Raw genomic sequence first — 23,643 nt, 5'->3', positions numbered from 1 at the left:
GGAATATGTGGCTGAGTCAGATCTGTGGGTCCGTTCTGAACCCATACACTGAGGAAGAATGAAAATGGACAACACAGATGCTTAGTTATGGTAATTCTAATCCTTTCTCCCAAACCTCATCACTCTACATATAAGTTATCTAAACTGCTGAGTTCTGCTCCCCTCCTCTACTCCTAGACCTGAAAACACACTAGAAAAGTCTATTGTTTCTACTCTCCTTTTCCTAAGGATTTGCTCTACAAACCTATCTCAATGTTCTGATACACAAATTATCACATATTTGACTTGTACCTTTCTTTGCTGGTCACTCCTCTACTCTTACAACTACTCACTCTCCTCCAGTCACATCTTCACCTTACCTCAGTAGTCAGCATTTCACTGATTGTTCCTAGGGTCCTTCTTCTTCACTGGCTCTATCCCTCTTCTACTGCTCACTGTCCACCTCTCCTAAAGCCCACTACCTCTCTGTATTCCTGCATCTGCAACCTGTGTCCCCTCTTCTCTACTTCCACCTACCTTTTTTCTCTTACTCTTTCTCTCTCCATCCTGCCTCTGAACCTGTGTTCCCTCGCCTCTTTCACCACCCACCTGTTTTCTCCATAGACCCTCCTATCCGTATAATAACTGGAAATAACATCTGTCTCCTACTATATTATATCTCTTTTCTGCCTGCCTTGCCTGGCATTGTGAAGCTCTTGCTTCCGGCCAGTGCCTGTCTATATTGATCTCTCTCCGCCCCTTCTACCCCTACCTCTCCTGTCAATCCCTTAATTCCTCTAACTTCCTTCCCCAACTATATAAATATATCCCACTCCTGTCGGCGCCATCTTTATTTTCCTGGAAGCTCTGGCTGTTGCATGTCCCTGGCTATAGTGTCCTATTCCATTGTAGGTATTGTATTATTGAACTTACATGTTTAATAACCTTATATATTACGAAACCTGGAAGATTTTTAAGTGTGTACTGCAATGAATTCTCTACTCTGGCTTCATAAAGTGTGTCGATGTAATTATCACTGTTAATTGCTATTCTGTTTAAGCGTGCTGCACGTGGATCTTGCCGCACATTGTTCTTAGCGTTCTAGTTCTGACGACTGATAGAAAGGGATGTCTAGCTTACTGTACTAGGGTTACTTAATTGTACTACTTGCGCTGCTCATTTGAACCAGGTATATGTTGTTTTTTAAGGTTCTGGTGCTTCCGACTGTGGAAAGGGAGTTTTATTTATTTATATACTAGGATTTATGACTCTGTATTGCCTGCGCTCTTATTTTTGGTAGTAGTTAGACATTACTTTCCGCGTTCTGGTGCTTCCTTGCTAAAAGTAAAGGGGTTTCCTGCTTTTTCACCACTTGTAGTACTTCCTATCTATCAGTAAGAGATCGATAGTGTTATATTTTAGGCTTAATAAATTTCTACTGTTTTGCCTGTTCTTGGGGCTTGTGTGTATGCCGTCTTTAGTGTGCTGGTGCATACGGCTGCAGTAAGGGAGTCTTAGATTTCTACAGTAGGATTTATAATTTTGTATGGCTTGCGCTGCTGTATAGGTACCAGGTACATGTTGTTATAGCGTTCGGGTGCTTTCTTAGTATACTACTGTTTTCCCTGTTCTTTGGGCTTGTGTGTTTGTTTGTTTTTAGCGTGTTGATGCTTACGACTGCTAGAAGGGAGTTTTAATTTTCTACGATAGTATTTATAACTTTGTATTGCTTGAGCTGCTGTTTAGGATCCAGGTACATGTTGTTTTTAGCGTTCTGTTGCTTCACGACTGTAAGACTGTTTTCCCTGTTCTTTTGGGACTGTGTGTATGCTGTTTTTTTTAGTGTGCTGGAGCTCCGACTGTTGAAAGGGGGTTTTAATAAGTTATAGTAGGATTTCTACTTTTGTAATGTTAGCGCTGCTGTTCTGGGACCAGGTACATATTGTTTTAGCGTTCTGGTGCTTCCGGCTGTAAGTAAGGGGGATTCCTACTTTCCTATTGCTTTTAGTGCTTCCTGACTGGTAGTGAGGAGATTCCTAACTTTATTACTGTCCACCCTTTGTTACCTGATAATGCCACAGTAATCAAGCTAACATTTATCTATACTGCACATATTGGTAGTAAACATTCCTACTGCGTGTGATTACTTTAACCTGATATCGCCATAGTATTCCAATACTTAATTGCTCTGTGTATTTAGAACTATGGCTGTTATATATACACACTACCATTATAGTATTTCAATAGGATTTATACTGTTACAAGAAAGTTAAAGGATTTTTTTTCTGCTTCTTTTTATGCTTTTGTGCTGCAATTATAGTAGACTTTTGTACAGTACTGTATTTGTGAATGCATTTACTAAGGTCAAATAAGGATATTTGTTCAGTTAACAGCCACATCTTTGCCATTCTGACTGTTTGTTGGTACTATCACCTAATCTGACTATTTGTTTTGTGGAACAGCTAATTTTTGCCTGCCACTAACACTCTGTTTACCTATAATTTTGTCTTCTTTTCTCCCTTTATTCACCCAGCACTCTACCCTGCTTGCCCTGAACTAGTGAATGAGAATCTGTCCTGCCTGAAAGCCAAGATATAAACCTTATGCTAAGGCAATTGGTCTCTACCTGAACTATAGGATAGAGCTAAACCTCTCCCTAGCCTCTAATCCAAAAGGAACCAAGAAAGTATGTGTTATAATGACTCTAGTTGTTGCTATACTTGACCTCCATAATGACATGTAACTGAGGACTGCTCCCTAGCCAGGTCAGCCAAGCTATTCTAATCCTTTCTCCCAAACCTCATCACTCTACCTATAAGTTATCTAAACTGCTGAGTTCTGCTCCCCTCCTCTACTCCTAGACCTGAAAACACACTAGAAAAGTCTATTGTTTCTACTCTCCTTTTCCTAAGGATTTGCTCTACAAACCTATCTCAATGTTCTGATACACAAATTATCACATATTTGACTTGTACTTTTCTTTGCTGGTCACTCCTCTACTCTTACAACTACTCACTCTCCTCCAGTCACATCTTCACCTTACCTCAGTAGTCAGCATTTCACTGATTGTTCCTAGGGTCCTTCTTCTTCACTGGCTCTATCCCGCTCTGTTCGCCCTGCGGGCTCACTCCGCTCCCCTACCCTGCCCCCAATTCCCACCCTCCCCCACTACTCCTACATTTATTCACTCTAGCCCCACCCCTTCAATTATCACTTATCATAAAATCCCACCCCTTAAAGTGCCAGAACCTCCACACCCAAGATTCACCTACATTATCCAACCTACTCAGCTTATCATTACTCTACTTTCTACACTGCTACTATGTCACTGTTAACTACCTATCCAAATGGAAACTTTTACTTCTATCCTTATTCATACCGATTCTTTTTATACTTTATCTACTGATATTCTATGAACATCCCCACCACACAAACCTTTACTACCCAACAAAGCAAACCTGCTCAACACCCATAAGTTATACTCAATCTCTTTCAAATACACCTAGTACAATAGCCTACCTATCAGCAAAATATCACAGACTAAATCACATCAAATACTATAGGCCTCAAGCCAGGAAATCTCTGTTCCTTATAGGTAAATACCTGCAACCTACACTTAGCAACCAACTCCAAACAATAATAGATGGAGATATCCAACCCAATCCTGGCCCAAACTTTACACATTCTACAGTGACCCATACAGCAACCCTCACTTCTACCCAATTCCTTATCAGACCCCCCAACTCACTATTAGTAGCCCATCTTAACATAAGAAGCATAAATAATAAAGTTGCCCAAATACATGCTCTCATAGATGTCCACTCATTTGATATCCTGTGTCTTACTGAAACTTGGCTCAAACCAACTATACAAGATAATGAATTTACTCCACCAGGATATAGCACCTTAAGACAAGATAGATTAGCTAAAAAGGAAGGTGGAATAACTATACTATACAAGTCTGGACTACAAGTAACCTCTATTGACTCTAAGCCCCCTCTAACTAGCAATGAAGAAATACTTATCTCCAAAATCCAACTCAATAACCATAAGTCCATATATATTATTGCTGTCTATCTTCCCCCAGGGCATAACTCTAATATCCTTGAAAATATCCTGAATTGGCTATCAACCAACTATCCCCAAGAAACAATAGTACTCGGAGACTTTAATATTAACTGGAAAAGCTGTACTTCTCATCCGCCTCTACCCATCTTAATCTACATGGGTTTACTCAAACTATAAGTTCCCTCACAAGGACCAATAAACACAATAACACTGAAAGTACCCTAGACTGGATACTAATAAATAGACATCAACAAAGTTATCATGTAGGGACTCTCCCTGAGGATATAAGTGACCATGCTCTCACCTTCATAATTAGAGTCAAGACTGACACCCCAAATCCAATTACCTATAGAGCAATCAGGAGTAATAAAAATTTTAACCCTGATATTTTCCAAAATGAACTTAGAGCATGCAACTGGTCACCCTCAAAAGTCTAATCTTAGAGGAAGCGGTAAGCTACTTTAATAGTAAATTCCTAAATATTCTTGACCTCCATGCTCCAAAAAGGACCATTAAAACTAGAAACAAACCTGCCCCCTGGCTCTCAAAAGAGAAAAAAATGCTACTCAGAAATAAAATCTGGAACAAATGGAGTACTACTAAAAACCAAGAAGATCACATAAAGTTCAGACAGCTAAGAAATGAGACAAAAAAAGCAATATTGTCAGATAAAAGAAAGTACTACATTCAACTCCAAAATACCAAGCAAAGTAAACCCCAAAAATTCTGGGCAGGTATAAATGCTCTCTTACACCCAGGCCGTACTGTCACTCCCCCACCTGTTGGTGCTGATCAGGACAATCCAAAGCAAATTGCTAGTACTTTTAATACCTTCTTTACTGAGACCATTCAGTCTCTTGCCAATCAACTATCTCCCAACAGCTCATCTCCTTCACCCTCCAATACCACCTTACCTCCCCCATTTCATCTCAAACCCATCCCTACATCCCTTATCCAAACCCTTTTGCAAAAACTAAAACCTACCACCACTGCAGCCGACCTCCTTCCTGCAGAATATCTACAAAAAGCAGCAAATGCCATAGCCTACCCAGTTTCCATTCTGATTAACAGAACAATCTCTGAGGGTGCTATTCCTTCCATTTGGAAGATTGCACATTATCCCCTTCACAAGGGTGGAAATTCTAGGAACTATCCAATTACAGACCAATTGTCATACTATCTCCTCTGGCAAAGATCATGGAGAAATGCATTCATATGCAACTGTTAAAACACCTTATAGATAACAACTTATTAGCTAACTGCCAACACGGCTTTAGGCCATTTCACAGTACTACTACTGCCCTTTTATCCTTCTCCGACTGTATAAATAAAAATCGCAATAACAACACTCTATCCTCAGCCCTTTTTATTGATCTCTCCAAAGCCTTCGACATGGTTAACCACCAACTTCTCATAAACATACTAAAAAACCTATCCCTTGATACTGTTACTATACAATGGTTTGAATCCTACTTAGGCAATAGGCAACAAGCAGTTATGTGGGGAAACAACCTATCTCCCCATCTCCCCATTGCACTAGGTGTCCCCCAAGGCTCTATACTTGGACCACTTCTATTCTCTATTTTTATCAATGACCTGCATACTGTTATTCCTCAAGCTTCCTTAATTCAATATGCTGACAACTCCACATTTATATGCTCAGCCTCAACTCCAGCAGAGCTTCAATCTCTTACCCAAAAAGTGTTTAACACAGCTGAGGAATGGCTACATCGTCAGTGTCTCATCCTAAATCCTAAGAAAAACAAAGTTTTACTTTTTACCCCCACCCACAGGACCACATCTCTACACTTTACTGTCACATCTAACAATGGAACCATCATATCCCCGACTCTAACACAAAACTCCTAGGAGTTCTGATTGACAATAACCTTAACTTTGAAGACCACATTAACAACACCATAAAAACAGTTAACAAAAAACTAGGCTCCCTATATAGAATAAAATCCTTTCTTACCCCACTAGCAAGATCTACTATTGCCCAGACCCACTTACTCTCTACCCTCCTCTATGCCTCCCCTATATATACTAACCTCTCAAAAAGCTACATGAACAAACTGGCCGTCTCCTACAACAATATAGCGAGATTTGCAACAGGCTCTCCATTTAGGACCCATCACTGTATTAATTATCACCCTGCCCCAATTCCCACCCTCCCCCACTACTCCTACATTTATTCACTCTAGCCCCACCCTTCAATTATGACTTATCATAAAATCCCACCCCTTAAAGTGCCAGAACCTCCACACCCAAGATTCACCTACATTATCCAACCTACTCAGCTTATCATTACTCTACTTTCTACACTGCTACTATGTCACTGTTAACTACCTATCCAAATGGAAACTTTTACTTCTATCCTTATTCATACCGATTCTTTTTATACTTTATCTACTGATATTCTATGAACATCCCACCACACAAACCTTTACTACCCAACAAAGCAAACCTGCTCAACACCCATAAGTTATACTCAATCTCTTTCAAATACACCTAGTACAATAGCCTACCTATCAGCAAAATATCACAGACTAAATCACATCAAATACTATAGGCCTCAAGCCAGGAAATCTCTGTTCCTTATAGGTAAATACCTGCAACCTACACTTAGCAACCAACTCCAAACAATAATAGATGGAGATATCCAACCCAATCCTGGCCCAAACTTTACACATTCTACAGTGACCCATACAGCAACCCTCACTTCTACCCAATTCCTTATCAGACCCCCCAACTCACTATTAGTAGCCCATCTTAACATAAGAAGCATAAATAATAAAGTTGCCCAAATACATGCTCTCATAGATGTCCACTCATTTGATATCCTGTGTCTTACTGAAACTTGGCTCAAACCAACTATACAAGATAATGAATTTACTCCACCAGGATATAGCACCTTAAGACAAGATAGATTAGCTAAAAAGGAAGGTGGAATAACTATACTATACAAGTCTGGACTACAAGTAACCTCTATTGACTCTAAGCCCCCTCTAACTAGCAATGAAGAAATACTTATCTCCAAAATCCAACTCAATAACCATAAGTCCATATATATTATTGCTGTCTATCTTCCCCCAGGGCATAACTCTAATATCCTTGAAAATATCCTGAATTGGCTATCAACCAACTATCCCCAAGAAACAATAGTACTCGGAGACTTTAATATTAACTGGAAAAGCTGTACTTCTCATCCGCCCTCTACCCATCTTAATCTACATGGGTTTACTCAAACTATAAGTTCCCCCACAAGGACCAATAAACACAATAACACTGAAAGTACCCTAGACTGGATACTAATAAATAGACATCAACAAAGTTATCATGTAGGGACTCTCCCTGAGGATATAAGTGACCATGCTCTCACCTTCATAATTAGAGTCAAGACTGACACCCCAAATCCAATTACCTATAGAGCAATCAGGAGTAATAAAAATTTTAACCCTGATATTTTCCAAAATGAACTTAGAGCATGCAACTGGTCACCCCTCAAAAGTCTAATCTTAGAGGAAGCGGTAAGCTACTTTAATAGTAAATTCCTAAATATTCTTGACCTCCATGCTCCAAAAAGGACCATTAAAACTAGAAACAAACCTGCCCCCTGGCTCTCAAAAGAGAAAAAAATGCTACTCAGAAATAAAATCTGGAACAAATGGAGTACTACTAAAAACCAAGAAGATCACATAAAGTTCAGACAGCTAAGAAATGAGACAAAAAAAGCAAAAAGCAATATTGTCAGATAAAAGAAAGTACTACATTCAACTCCAAAATACCAAGCAAAGTAAACCCCAAAAATTCTGGGCAGGTATAAATGCTCTCTTACACCCAGGCCGTACTGTCACTCCCCCACCTGTTGGTGCTGATCAGGACAATCCAAAGCAAATTGCTAGTACTTTTAATACCTTCTTTACTGAGACCATTCAGTCTCTTGCCAATCAACTATCTCCCAACAGCTCATCTCCTTCACCCTCCAATACCACCTTACCTCCCCCATTTCATCTCAAACCCATCCCTACATCCCTTATCCAAACCCTTTTGCAAAAACTAAAACCTACCACCACTGCAGCCGACCTCCTTCCTGCAGAATATCTACAAAAAGCAGCAAATGCCATAGCCTACCCAGTTTCCATTCTGATTAACAGAACAATCTCTGAGGGTGCTATTCCTTCCATTTGGAAGATTGCACACATTATCCCCCTTCACAAGGGTGGAAATTCTAGGGAACTATCCAATTACAGACCAATTGTCATACTATCTCCTCTGGCAAAGATCATGGAGAAATGCATTCATATGCAACTGTTAAAACACCTTATAGATAACAACTTATTAGCTAACTGCCAACACGGCTTCAGGCCATTTCACAGTACTACTACTGCCCTTTTATCCTTCTCTGACTGTATAAATAAAAATCGCAATAACAACACTCTATCCTCAGCCCTTTTTATTGATCTCTCCAAAGCCTTCGACATGGTTAACCACCAACTTCTCATAAACATACTAAAAAACCTATCCCTTGATACTGTTACTATACAATGGTTTGAATCCTACTTAGGCAATAGGCAACAAGCAGTTATGTGGGGAAACAACCTATCTCCCCATCTCCCCATTGCACTAGGTGTCCCCCAAGGCTCTATACTTGGACCACTTCTATTCTCTATTTTTATCAATGACCTGCATACTGTTATTCCTCAAGCTTCCTTAATTCAATATGCTGACAACTCCACATTTATATGCTCAGCCTCAACTCCAGCAGAGCTTCAATCTCTTACCCAAAAGTGTTTAACACAGCTGAGGAATGTCTACATCGTCAGTGTCTCATCCTAAATCCTAAGAAAAACAAAGTTTTACTTTTTACCCCCACCCACAGGACCACATCTCTACACTTTACTGTCACATCTAACAATGGAACCATCATATCCCGACTCTAACACAAAACCACTAGGAGTTCTGATTGACAATAACCTTAACTTTGAAGACCACATTAACAACACCATAAAAACAGTTAACAAAAAACTAGGCTCCCTATATAGAATAAAATCCTTTCTTACCCCACTAGCAAGATCTACTATTGCCCAGACCCACTTACTCTCTACCCTCCTCTATGCCTCCCCTATATATACTAACCTCTCAAAAAACAACATGAACAAACTGGCCGTCTCCTACAACAATATAGCGAGATTTGCAACAGGCTCTCCATTTAGGACCCATCACTGTATTAATTATCACAATCTTGGCTGGCTAGAGTTACGCAATCTACTTCTATTTAAACAATTAACATTTGTCCATAAAATCCTGTATCAGCCTAACAACACACCAATTCTTACCAACCTTATCACCCCATACTGCAACCTTAAGACCTTGCGCTTATCTAGTAAAATACTAGTACAAATACACAAAACCTACAATAAGGCAGGGGACTCTCTGTTCTCTAATACCATAGGTAAAAACTAGAACTCTCTTCCCAGTAACTTAACCTCACTACCTTCACTAACACAGTTTAAAAGCAGGCTTAAAACCTACCTCAAATCTCATTGGCTGTGCACCTGTCTGAACCCAGACTAACCTCTCATGTCTTCTTCTTACTAAGGTACTAAATCTTACTGACTGTATATTCTAACTGCATAATGATAACCAGAAGTATATCTTCCTTTCAATTTATTGGACTCTCTTTTATATCAAAATATGACTATCTGTCTCCCTACTATGTTAATATATATACTTAGCATAAGATACTACATCAAATGTGTTTTGAACTGTACACATTTCCTTATTTTTCCTAACTACTTACTCCAATATATTCTTTCATGTACTAAATTAGCTTAACTATATATGTTACTTCCACCTGTTAAACTTTGAATTGTTTTTAGTTTACTTTTGTATTAAGTAAAATACTGATGTGATAGTGTTCAATCTCGCCGTTTGTTCTTACACATGGGTTCGGAGCCGATCCTCGGCTCCGTGCCGGCCTCTTGCAAGCTCTGCATCGAGAAGAAGCTCGAGACAATCTAATACCCACAATCCCCCTCTGCCTTTACCTCAGATCTAGTTTGCCGCTGCTGCATACGCATCGTTGGGAGCTAGCTCGAGAGTTTCTAAGCTAAGATATAACTTTTTTGTTATATTTTATTAAGAAATATATTCTAGTTGATATTATCTGTATTAACAAGTGTGATTGTGTTGTGGTTCCGTAATTCCTTGGTACCGTTAACCTTTTTTTCGGTATTTTTGTATCGGGGCCTACTCCCTTCACATCTACCATATTGAGACAATTTAACCGGATTGACATTAACCTGATTGTGACTTTTTACTCGGATTGACTGTGTTTTTCTGTAGTTATATATTGTTATACTATGTCGGAGAAAGCAAAGTCTGGTTTCAAACGTTGTCAGTGTGGCCAAAAAATGTCGGTCACTGACAACCACAGTTCCTGCGTCTACTGCCTTGGCCCTCTTCACTTACAAGAGGATTGCTCCATCTGTCACTCTTTTAGTGGGAGGGTCATGACAGATAGGCACAGGAAACTGATGGACAGAGGTCTACTGAAACCAGCTTTCCAAGAGGCTTTGGATGCTTCTGACCAGGCATCGAAGTCCTCTAAGGAATCGAAGACGTCGGAGCCTAAGTCATCGGCTCCGAGCTCTTCTTCAAAGGTTAGATCACCGGTTCCACAGACTTCGGGCCGAGTGTTCAACTGGTGTCGGTTCCTGAGCCTCGAGTCTTGGAACCGGTGATGGAGCTCCCTCCTTCGGCCATATTGAGGTCGGCTCCGTCTTCGGTTCCTTCGACCCGTTCTTCCTCCAAGCTTTCGGATGTCGATGTGGATCGCGTGGTGCAGAAGTTGTTGGAGCATTCGCCCTCTCTAAACTTATTTCGGTTTCCACCCAGTTGGTGTCGAAACTTGAAGGCCTTCCTGTATCTCCATCCATTCCTCCTCCGAGACCGATTCAGTCTTTGGAGCCGGAAGAGGCTGATCTGCTGATTGTGGAGCCCTCGGGTCCAGAACCGTCCTTTCTCGGTCTGTTCCTCACCTCGACTCCGTCGGACCCGGTACCGAGTCTCGGAGCCGACGGTCTGTTCTTGGTTCGGGGCGAGTCGAACCGGCGTGTCGGTTCCGACTCTCCCTCGGGCCTCGCACGGATCGATTCGGCTCCGTCCTCGGGTCGATGCCTTCGGTGCCCGTGTCGGGATTCTTCCCATTTCTTGAACCGGGGACTCTTCGATGCGGGACCCGGGGCGTTCGACCTGATGAGGAAGGTGTTGTCTACCCAGACAACCACATCAGTGGAAGCAGTTTCTCCTCCCCATAAAGGGCCTTTGTCTTCATCTGCACCCACGGCCACATCCAAGCGTCGGGCACCAGTGTCTCAGCCACCCCTGGAGGGTGCCCCTCTTCCTCCGAGGCTTCTTCGGATGCTCCCCACGAGGAAGTCCCTAGGAAGAGACTGTGTAAGAGGAGACACTTGGATTCTCCACAGGAATCCATAACATCTGATACTGACTTAGATGAGTCAGAGGGGTCCCCTAAGTCACCTTCAGAAGATGTCTCTTTTCAGACATTTTGGAGATCCTGAAACAGAGAGGTGACTGGCAGTCCCTTCCCCCTTCTGAGGATGAGTCAGTTCTGCTGAAGGCATTTGGTGCTCGCCCTTCCTCCTCCTGGGTCACTCCGCCCTTCGACGAGCTAATGGAACTTATTGCTCGAAGGGCGTGGGAGGCTCCTGACACAGTGGAACCTGTTCCAAGGAAACCGAACAAGTACATCACAGCACCTCAGGATAAGTCCTACCTTACAAAAGGAGTTCCAGTAGACGCTATGGTGGTGGCTGCAGCCATGAAAAAGGAGATGTCGGAGTCTTCTTCGTCTGTCCATCCGCCTAATAAAGATTCTAGGACGATGGATAGATATGGGAAGCGCATTTTTAGTTCAGCGGCTTTTTCCATGCGGTCCCTGAACTATTTGACCCATTTTACACGTCTGCAGAGGGATCTAGTCAAAGAGTTGGGAGATACCCTCCAGGGTACTACAGATGCAGCTGTCTCAGAGAAAGTGACAGCGCAACTTAATACCCTAACATCGATTGTTAACTCGTCCATGAGGCTGATTTCTTACGCGGCGAAGGTTCGAGTAGGGCAGCAGCTTCAGCGATTGCTCTTCGTAGACAATCCTGGATGCGCCTATGCTCCTTTGCGGAAGCCTTCAAGTCTTCCTTTACAAACGCCCCATTTGACGGTGCCACTCTTTTTGGCCCCAAAGTAAAGGAGACCCTTACCCGGTGTGAACAAGAGGGAAAGACTCTGTCTGCTGTCGGAGTCCGTTTTTCCACCCCAACTAGACCGTACCCCAAAGGGCAACGCGGTGGGAAAATGTGGTTTCGAAAACCCCAAGGGTCTTTCTCAGGCACACAGGGTGATGCTCCCTCTAGAGGCAGAGGAGGGGGCAGAGGTGGAAGACGCCGCCCTGGCGGCAGAGGGGGTCCGCAACATCAAGGTGACAGGGATACACTCCCTGGTAAACCTTTCCAGCACTCCTGAGAGGAGGCCCGACTGTCCTGCTCTGGAGGCAGTCGGGGGTCGCTTAGCTTTATACCCTCAGGCCTGGCAAGGTATAACTACAGACAAGTGGGTAAAAAGCGTAGCTACCAGAGGTTACAACATACCCTTCCTATCCTATCCCATTCCAAAGAAAAGACTCCCAGATGTACCGCCCCATCTGCGAGAGCCAGCAGCTTTAGAAATTTCAAAGCTGCTAGAAAAAAAGAGTCATCCAGCCAGTCCCAGCGGACCAGCAAGGATTCGGGACTTACTCAAGGTTCTTTTTAGCTCCAAAGAAAACAGGGGACTGGAGGCCCATTCTAGACCTAAGCTACCTCAATACTTTCGTCAAGAAAGAAAAGTTCCGAATGGTCACGCTTCAATCGATCCTTCCATTCTTACAGAAGGACGAGTGGATGTGCTCAATAGATCTAGAGGATGCATACTACCACATCAAAATGGCCAGGGCATCCAGAGATCGTTTGCTTCGGCTGGGAGCCAGTCACTTTCAATTTCGAGCCCTGCCCTTTGGTCTGACCTCAGCCCCCAGGGTCTTCACCAAATGTATGGCAGTGGTAGCGTCTCACTTGAGACGTCAGGGATTCCAGGTGTTTCCGTATCTGGACGACTGGCTCCTTTCGGCCACCACCGGCGTCAACTACTGCAGGCCAGAGACTATGTTCTTCAACTGTGTGTTCACCTAGGGATCTCCGTAAATTTCGGAAAATCCTTACTTCAGCCATCACAAAATATCTTGTTCATAGGAGCAGAGTTAAACACACGTCAATTAATTCTGAAGCTCCCCCCAGAAAGGATATTATCACTGCAGACTCACATACGTCTTCTACTCTTGTCAAGGAAATCTCCTGCAAAACTAGTACTGAAGGTGTTGGGCCTCATGTCAGCCTCCCTTATTGCAATTTCCCTGGGAAGGCTGCACATGAGAGTCCTACAATGGCTACTGTTTGCTCAATGGTCATTTCAACAACTACCTCTAACACACGAGATTCTTATAACAAAGACTTGCAAAACAGATCTAAACTGGTGGCTTCAAACGTGCAACCTTTCCCAGGGGAGGCCGTTTGTGCTACCCACGCCCACAGTTATGGTGACACTTTGCTCCCCTCCTTCCTCTAGGGACTATTGCAGTTCAGACGGACAACATGTCGGTAGTCTGGTACATAAACAAACAAGGGGGAACCAAGTCCTATCAACTATGCAGAGAGGCCATGAGAATTTGGCAGTGGGCGGAGTCCACGGGTCGCTTTCTAATAGCAACGCACATCCCGGGGTCATCCAACGTCATAGCCGACAGGCTGAGCAGAGCAATTCTGTTACCGCACGAGTGGTCTCTAAAACAGTCAGTGGCGGAAAGGATTTTTCGCACGTGGGGCCAGCCTTCCTGCGACCTGTTTGCGTCTCCAATGAATGCCAAATGCAGGAGCTACTTTGCCCTATTACCCCCTCCAGGGGAAGTCCCCAGGGACGCACTGGTTTACGATTGGCCCCCAGGACTCCTATACGCATTTCCCCCATTTCCTCTGATATCGAAGTTTCTCCAGAAAGCCAGGAACCTACACAGGACGATAATCCTCATTGCTCCATTCTGGCCTTGTCAAATTTGGTTTCCCTTCCTGAAAATACACTGCATTCGGGGACCCTGGATTCTGGACCCAGAGCCAGATCTATTGACTCACTCGTCAGGGGTTCCCCATCCCGCGCTCTTGTCACTCCATCTAGCAGCTTGGCTGCTCCAATTCCCAACTTAGCCAGGTCTGATCTTTTGTCACCAGCAGTCCAGGATATATTAGTGGCTTCGCATAAAGCTTCCACTACGAAAACATATACTAGCAAATGGAAACGGTTTGTATTCTGGGCGAAGGCACACCATGTGGATCCCTTTATAGCTCCTTTGAATAAGATATTAGAGTTCTTAACAGACTTATTTCATCAGGGTGCTTCTCCTGCTACTCTAAAAGTTCAATTGGCTGCCATTTCGAATTTCCATGTGGAAGAATGTGGAGCTCCTGTTATGGCTCACAGACTTTGTAAAGCCTTTTTAAAAGGAGTTTTTCATATTAGACCACCGGTCAGATCTCCTACGTCACCTTGGAGTCTAAATTTGTTGCTATCTAAATTAATGTTGCCCCCTTTTGAACCTGCCTCTTCTTGCCCATTAAAATTTTTGTCCTGGAAAACTCTCTTTCTGGTAGCCATTACTTCTGCTAGACGAGTGTCTGAACTTCAGGCTCTCTCCATCAAGCACCCTTATTTGATCTTTCACTCTGACAGAGTTTCTCTTGAACCAATTCATCCTTCCTCCCTAAAGTATGTTCCATTAACAATATTAATCAGTCCATTGAATTACCCACTTTCTTCAAAAACCACTCCAACAAAATGGAGTATATGTTACACAAATTAGATGTTCACAGACAGCTAAGGTTTTATTTGGATAGAACAAAAGATCACAGGAAAACAGATCAACTCTTTGTGGCTTTTGCTGATAGCAGGAAAGGACTTGCAGTTACCAAAAGAACTCTTTCTAAATGGTTAACGGATTGTATAATCTATGTCTACGATTCTGCAGATCAACCCCTTTTACACAAACCCAAAGGACATTCCACAAGATCGATATCTACATCTTTGGCTCATGCAGCTCGCCTACCTCTGGATGCTATTTGTGCGGCTGCTACCTGGTCTAAGCCACATACATTTATTTCTCATTATAAAGTAGACAAGGTTTCTAGGGACAGGGCAACCTTTGGTTCCACTGTGCTCAAGAATGTCCTCCCGTGAGTTCCTCAGGATCAAGGAGCTAGGGACGCTACCCATGTGTAAGAACAAACGGCGAGATTGAACACTATCACATATAGAAGTTATGTCCTTACCATAACGTTCCATGTGGAGTGTTCATCTCGGCTTTGTTCTTACAGTCCCACCCTCCCACCCTTAGGAAGAACGTTCTTTGATGCCTGGCCAGAAGCATTTTTTGCTACTGCTTTTATTCTGTGTACATAGTTGGTATACACATATATGTTTATATGTGTCTGTTTAGATATGTTATGTGTGTAAGCATGAATGTGCTTTTATATAGATTGGTTTGCTTGCAAACTAGATCTGAGGTAAAGGCAGAGGGGGATTGTGGGTATTAGATTGTCTCGAGCTTCTTCTCGATGCAGAGCTTGCAAGAGGCCGGCACGGAGCCGAGGATCGGCTCCGAACCCATGTGTAAGAACAAAGGCGAGATGAACACTCCACATGGAACGTTATGGTAAGGACATAACTTCTATTTCTGTACTCTCGAGGAGCTTTTCTCCCCGGGCCTCTGCTGAAAATGGATATGTATCCAGCTGGACTAGCCCGGTCAACAAATGTAAAATAAATAAAATAAATAAAAGTAAGTACATGACATTTAATTTACCACAAAAGTAAAAAAAAAAACAGTATGTTTTCTGTCTCAAAAAAAATGTGGATTTTCTTTTTTCTTTTCTCTGAATCAAACTTATCTGCCCACCAATGGAACTTCATTAGCCAACCTTCAATCCTCAAAAGTCTGCGGAGGGGCACTCTCTTCTGTGAAGGGAAAGCTCTGAAGGACTACTCACCCAAACAAGACTTTTAGTCAGTTCAGTTCATGCTGACTAATGGTTTGGGCCCATGGAAGGTGCCCTGAAGCTTTGTACGTTGGCTGGTTGTTATGTCCTTGGCAGGACATAACCCATATAAGCCTAGGCTACTGCAGTAGTGATCAAATGAACATTAAAAACTATCAGATTTTATTAGTCATTGGAATAGATCTTATCATTCTTTTTGGGGGGGATTCAGAACAACACAGTTTGCACAAGCTATCAGTTTTCTGGACATCACTTTAGTTCTGTTCATCTTTGAAGTTTAAATGTATTTGATTTCCTTAAAAGGCTGACGTTTTGTGGGGACCGAAATCATGGCAGAAGATTAATCTGCATTTGCTGTGGAATGGTTCTTTGATTTGTTTTAGACAGTCATTTTTATTTAATTTTATGAATTAAGTCTTACTTGTTTAATGTTATAAGTACGCATACATGGCTATCTATCTGACTGAAGCAGTTCTTGCAAGTCACTGCTTTGTCTCTAATTAATTACTTGGCTTGCTGTCCTACTTACATTTTATTTACAATGTGTTGCATCTCAGTGAAATAAATAAATGGGGTGGGAGGGTCTCTGCCTCACCTACAAAGCATTGTATGACCCAGTGCTATGCAGTCTTCAACAAATCTGCAAACCAGGTGCCCACTCAAAGGAACTAAACTTCCACCACAGCATAAATAAGACCTTCTGGTGAGATAGATCCTCTTTTATGGAATATGCTTCTCATAGATGTAAAGCAAAGTAGCTCCCTGACCCCTGAGTGTCCAGATAAATAGATGGAAATTGCAAATTTACTCCTAGTCTGGCCTTCAGTCACCGGAAGGGGATGAAATTAGATAATAGTTGTTCATGCCATGGGGTACTGACAAACTGGGATCTTGAGGCAAGGCTGCAAATAATCTGCCTTTAAAAACAGCCTAGTTTGAACCTATGAATCTGCAAAAACTATTTATTTTTGTTCCTTTTACCCTCCCCCATATCTTTGGCATACTCTGTACCCAGAGCAAGGCCAAGGCCAATAATTTCAATTTTTTCAGTACACACTTTTTTCTGTTTTTATGTTGCCACTGACTTCATGCTCCTCAATACCAGCTCCCCAGTGTTCACACTACTGGAGGCTCTAACAGTGTGGTAACACCCCTCTGGGGGGGGGGGGGGTCTCCCATTTGGGTTAGCCCTGCAGACAAGGAGGCCGCAGACCTCCCACATCAAGGCTCTCTGGGTTCTTTCTGACATTCATTGACAAGTGGGACTGCACAGGCAAGGAGCCATTAAACTGCAGCTCACAGTAGTGTAGCCCTACCCTTCCAGCATGACATTACTATCTACATCCATCACTGGACAGGCAGTGATGTATGCCCACTCACCAATGTCTGCCATATGCCCTAAGGCAATCATGCTGCAGTGTCCATCTCACAAACCCAGCCTGGTAGTTGTTTACCCTATGTAGAGCGTGATGAAAAATCCACCCACATTGGCATAATACCTACCCCAGGATGGTTAAGCCTGTCCTCCTACCAACTCCATCTAACTATATTTGGAAAATCTTAGCCACAATCAAGGCTTCATCCCTATATGCCACCAGGCTGAGTAGCTTTTCACTATTTGCTATGCCTTGTATCGGGAGAGAGGATACAAAATTTTGTTCCAGCAGGCAACACACACAAGACATCTCTAACTCTCCCCACCTCTGTTTTATGTCCATCCTATATTTTCATAATGCAGATATTTTTTACTATTTTGTTACCCATTTGCTAAACACTATAAACAATACTTCTAGAATAATATCAGAATTTTGTCCTGAAGATGCTAAAGTTGAAATGTCACTAAATTCTCTAAGTGAAATTCAATCTTTGTATGACTTTGATATATGCAGTCCTGAACCCCACTCTCAACAAAATGCTCCAATGATCTTCATCCCACATTGTTCATTCACACTGCCTGCAGTGCAAATCGCATGTACCCTATTCCCATCCCCCAGTCCCCCTATCCCTGGCATGATCCTATAAACAACCTCCTCCTCTAACTCAACAGCACTGCTGGAAGGAGAGAATTAATAACCAGAACTCAATAGAACTCATGAAGTTTATGGAAATATTCAAACAATTAATGCACAGTTCTTGAGAGGAAGCATTAATCTGAAAACGTTATGTACTGAATTACAAATGCAGTTGAAGTACTGACTTACAACCATGAGCAAATGCTATATGATCAAACTACAAAGGTAGATCTTATTCTGATAAGCAGGAGATTATCCACTGACCTCATGCAACTAATGAGCCTGTGTACTCACATAATGATGATGTAACCCATACAGCTCTGTAACCATCTCTCAACAGCCTGTTCCCTTGTATGACATGAGAAAGAACTATGCTTCCTGTGGGGTTTACCTAGTCATCAAAACACTAAGTAGTAAAGTAACTCAAAGTTATAAAGATTATATACCCACATTGCTCTAAATTTTGCAATTACAAGTCTTATATTCCTTTGCTTTGATTTTATTATAGGAATTGGTAGATATGATTGGAGTATACAGGCTCCAGCCACGGTGAATGCTCAACTAGGAATGTCCACTCGTCTTCCCTGCACATTTACACACCCTGTTGATGACTACAAGGGGAATGTCACAGTTATCTGGAGAACAGGAGATCCATTTCGTGGGCCACTCATCTTCCAGTGTGTTCTCCCATACCAAGAAAATGCAGAAAGTTATACCTGCACCAATGCTGTGTCAAACAAGAGAACTCGCTTCAGATTTGGTGGGAACCTGAAAAAGAATGATATATCAATTGAGATAGTGAGCACCAGTTACAGTGATAGAAATAGCTACTTTTGTCGAGTGCAGCTGGAAGACCCTTCTTATGCCTACTCATCTGGAAAAGCCCTCCGTCTACGGGTAGATGGTAAGAACGTTTCACCACTTTTTCCATGTTCTGTTGCCTTAGCAAAGTACAAATATAATGACAACACACATGCAAAGTGTCTGAACTGCCTTTTCATCGAACTGCACGTAACTGGATAAAACTGACACCAGATTTACCATGGGTCTGTAGGGATGGGGATGGGGCATTGGCCATTCTCATGTATAAATCTTACATTGCTACTCCAGCATTGGTTTTAACATGGGCCTGGTTGGGGAGAAAATACACATTTCTCCCATTCAGATGCAAGATGTTTTATTGAGATGCAACTAAGTTTTACTTGTTGCTCTGTAAGTTGATCTAAAGACTTCCTACACACACACACACAAACACACACACACACACACACACACAGCCACACGCACACACACACACATATATATATATATATATATATATATATATATATATATATATATATATTGCTTTATATGAGATTCTGCTCATTTTGATAGACAAGCAATAGATGGCTGAAATTTTAGAAAATTCTAAAAGGGGTGTATAAAAAAGTATCAGGTATAGACTACAGATATGCTTTATCTTCAGTTATGTCAAGAAATAAAGGAATAATGTCCAACAATGTAGTGAGCTCATGTATAATATCACAAGTCCCATTCTAAAAGTACAGCCAAAACACCTTTGGTGCTAACTTTAACCCACCAACCCATATTGTTGCCCCCACTATCCTTGAAAAAAATGTTTTAGGTTCATAGGTGAGCACCAGGCTAGCTGCCCTTGTGGGCCATTTTACACCTAACCAGTTTCCTTTTTTATGCTCAAAATAACCTGTCCCATTTGGTTATATATTGGCATTATCCATCCCATGGTTGGTAATTGTATAATTATATATTACCCCTAATAAGAATAACTGGGATCATACTGTAGATCATTTGAAAGGAGCCACGCATGGTATAAAGCATTAGGAGCAGTCTCTGTCCATTAGTAGTACACGGTGGTAGTGCTGGGGTAAATGTTCTGTTTCTTATCCATAGCTCCAACTCATGCTTGAATATGGACAAGAATTAACTTTGTTTAATGTGGATGGGGGCACTTTTCCCGAACAGTGGTATACTAGGCAAAATATACCTGTCCCTTCAAACCATTCTGTTGATGCTGCAAAGAGGTTTGGCATTAGGATTTCACCTAATATGTTATGATAGCTATCATGCTCAGGATGTGAGACAGGCAGTGCTGTATAGAGTAGCTTGCTATGAAGTCATAATGAATCTTGCTGTGATTGATTTGGACATTAAGGAGTTGAACTTTGGTGTCCTGAAGATGAAAGAAAAACTCTGGTATGTTACTGGTTGTTGAGGTTAGCAGCTTACAGTGTTATGTTGTTTATGGTAAGTTTAACAAGCTGAAGCATTCCAGAAGGATCTAAGTTAAAAACTTGGAAAGGCTTTCCCTGAATTAGTCAAATAAGGTGATTATGTCATGCAGACAGTTCATATCTTCTCCCATTGGTCAAACCTTATTGTTGGCATATACGGTGCTTGCTAGAAGGCATGGCCAATGGTGCTATTCACATCACTACCCATAACTGCTTGTTAAAGTAAAACAATCAGAGGACCTGCAGGAGACCATCATTTGTGCCTTATCCAATTTTCTATGTATTCATACTCTGCTGTGAAAACTATGAGAAATTACTTCTTTAACTTTAATCCCCTGATTATGTCCTTCCTACTTTCCCTCCTTCTTTGCCTCTTTATTCTTTTTTTGTCGTATTATGTTCAAAAAATACACTCATATGGGCAGTAGTGACCTGCTACCCTCCCCCTGACAGTCTGCCAAACCGCAGAACTCCTCCCACTGCCTATCTGTCAGGGTGAAGAACCAATCATTTGGCAGGACCTGGACAGCCCTTCACAATCAAAGACAGGACCATTTCAGTTTTCTTGTTTCACAGTCAGAGAAAGGTCTCTTGAGATATTGCTTTTCCTAAACTGGGTGGCATCAACTACAGAGCTCAGATAAGAAACTCATTTTTGGTTTTATTTCATCATTTCATCGGTTCATAGATGAGTACCAGGTTATCTGCTCTAGTAGGCCATGTTAAGCCTTGGCAGTTTCTCATTTTATGCTCAAAATAACTTATCCCATTTGGTTATAGATTGGCCTTACCCATACCATGATTGATAATTATATATCACCCATCATCGAGTATAAAGCCCCTTTTGACCCTCATGAACCACATCCAACACGGATAGGCTAAAAGTCCTGTCCCCCTACTCCGTCTCATACAGATTCCTCAGAGGTGATATATGTCTGGCATACAGAGCAATCTCTGACCTCATCTTGATGAAATCACTGCATATCTGCAAGCCAAACTCCATTCATGTGACCACATGCAAAACCTCAACTTGGTCTGCAACGGAAAACTAAGTGAAACTACATAGCACTGCAAATTTAAATCATCGCATCCCATAACATCGAATGTTACAATACACACATTAGTAATACACTCGCCACCTCAAACATAACTAAACCGACAAACACACTTGTTTCAACATTTCTGCAGGGGGGGTAAGCCCCCCTGTGCCCCCACACCCCCTGTAAATTAAATATACCAATTCCAAGATTGCACTACAATGGAGACAAGGTAAATTTACCATTCCCCCACTGTATTGCAATCTTCATACAGAATTCACAAATAATATCTCAAACATGTACCTCTATTTTCCTGACAACATGTACATACAGCCCAAATAAAAACTTACTCCCCTACTCAAGTATCCCATCACGTTCCACAACACTAACCTGACTTCTTTTAAACTAATAAATCCATCATTCAAACACAACAATGCTTAACCATTATCTGATAAACTTTTAGTATAAAACCTGAGAACTTCTTTTAAACCATCCGCCAGATTTGTTTACTACATGATACAACTTCTTAAAGTGATACCACAAAATTAACACTTTAAACCATAACCATGTAACACTTTCGATGATGTAAGACTCAATGATTTAAATTTTCATTGTTATGTAATTTTGATGTTCTAACTTTTCAGTGTTCTGAACATTTGATGTTGTGGTTCAACGTTACAGTAATTCAGTGTTTTGAAGTAGACCCATATATATATATATATATATATATATATATATATATATATAAGTATCTATATATATATATATATATATATATATATATATATAAGTATCTATATATATATATATATATATATATATACACACACACACACACACACACACACACACACACACACACACACAGTCACAACTGCAACTGATGACCCCACTGTAATTGTTTCTGTTGAGCCTGCTGTCTGTGACATTGCAAAATGGATCTTTAAGCAGTGTGATTTAGCTATATATATATATATATATATATATATATATATATATATATATATATATATATATATATACTTTCCCCTCTACTGCATTTTTCAAATTATTTTTGCTTTGATCTTATTATAGGAGCTGGTAAAGCAGATTGGAGCATACAAGTTCCAGATACAGTGAATGTAGAGTCAGGAAAATCAGCTCGACTTCCTTGCACGTTCACACATCCTATTGATGATTACAGAGGTAACATCACAGTTATTTGGAGAACAGGCAATACATTTCATGGACCAGTCATCTTTCGGTGTGTTCTCCCATACCAAGAAACTGCAGAGACTTACACCTGCAACAATGTAGCCACCACGACAGATAAGGATCATTATATATTTAGTGGGAACCCAAATGATAATGATATATCCATTGAGATTGTAAACATCAGAGACAATGACAGAAATGAATACTTTTGTCGAGTGCAACTAGAAGACACCTCTCATGCTTATTCATCTCAAAATCCCATCAATCTCCAGGTAAACGGTAAAAATGTATTACTGTGCTTTGTTCTTTAAATCAAACAAGTACTAGGATCACAACTGATGTTCATCACATTGATCAGTGCTACAGTAACCTAAGTTATATGAGTTATATCCTGCCAAGGATACAACCACCAGCCAGTTTCCAAAGCTTCAGGGCACCGTCTGTGATGACTAAAAAGACAAGCATGGGCCACCAAGCCCTTCAGAGTTTTCCTGCTGCCAAAAAATACTCTCCACTGAGCCCTTCGAGGATGAACATTCTGCTTGTGTGGTTTCTTTGGGAAGACTTTCCATTTTAAAAATTTGTTTATTAATTTTTTCCTGTTGTTTTTAATGGACTATCATGAGACTGTAATGTACTTTTAAGTGGGAGTGCTCTTTTTTTCTGTCAGTTTAAAAGTTTACATAGTAATTCAAAACCATTTTTTCTGTGGAAAAATTGTACTTATTTTACTTTTTGGGACTTGTATATTACTTTAAAGTACTTTTACTGTTTTTATGTGAAAAAAGTGACATTTAAAGACTTTTAACTTTTTCTGTTTTGTGCTGCTTATTTACTGCAGGAAAGAGGCACCATTTTTGGTTTGACCATGGGGCAACTTGTTTTTCCATAGAAGGCCCTCCTTACAACCACAAAAAGAAAAAAAATAAGCAAATTG

The 23,643-nt window shown here is 41.3% G+C and overlaps 1 protein-coding gene across 1 annotated transcript in view; it reads left to right on the top strand.

Annotated features, from left to right (window-relative positions):
• The window catches only part of LOC122808572, a 782,028-nt gene that overhangs the window by 170,787 nt on the left and 587,598 nt on the right, over nt 1–23,643 (top strand). Inside the window, exons 4-5 of the mRNA XM_044079528.1 lie at nt 18,729–19,124; nt 22,587–22,985. Coding sequence (XP_043935463.1) covers nt 18,729–19,124; nt 22,587–22,985 — 795 coding nt within the window. The remainder of the gene's footprint in view (nt 1–18,728; nt 19,125–22,586; nt 22,986–23,643) is intronic.

Source organism: Protopterus annectens, chromosome 8.part0, assembly GCF_019279795.1.
Source record: "Protopterus annectens isolate FY-2018-M chromosome 8.part0, PAN1.0, whole genome shotgun sequence".
NCBI classification, from domain to species: Eukaryota; Metazoa; Chordata; order Ceratodontiformes; family Protopteridae; genus Protopterus; species Protopterus annectens.
The sequence above is the reverse complement of the archived record's forward strand: the minus strand, read 5'-3'. Positions and strand labels throughout refer to the sequence as shown.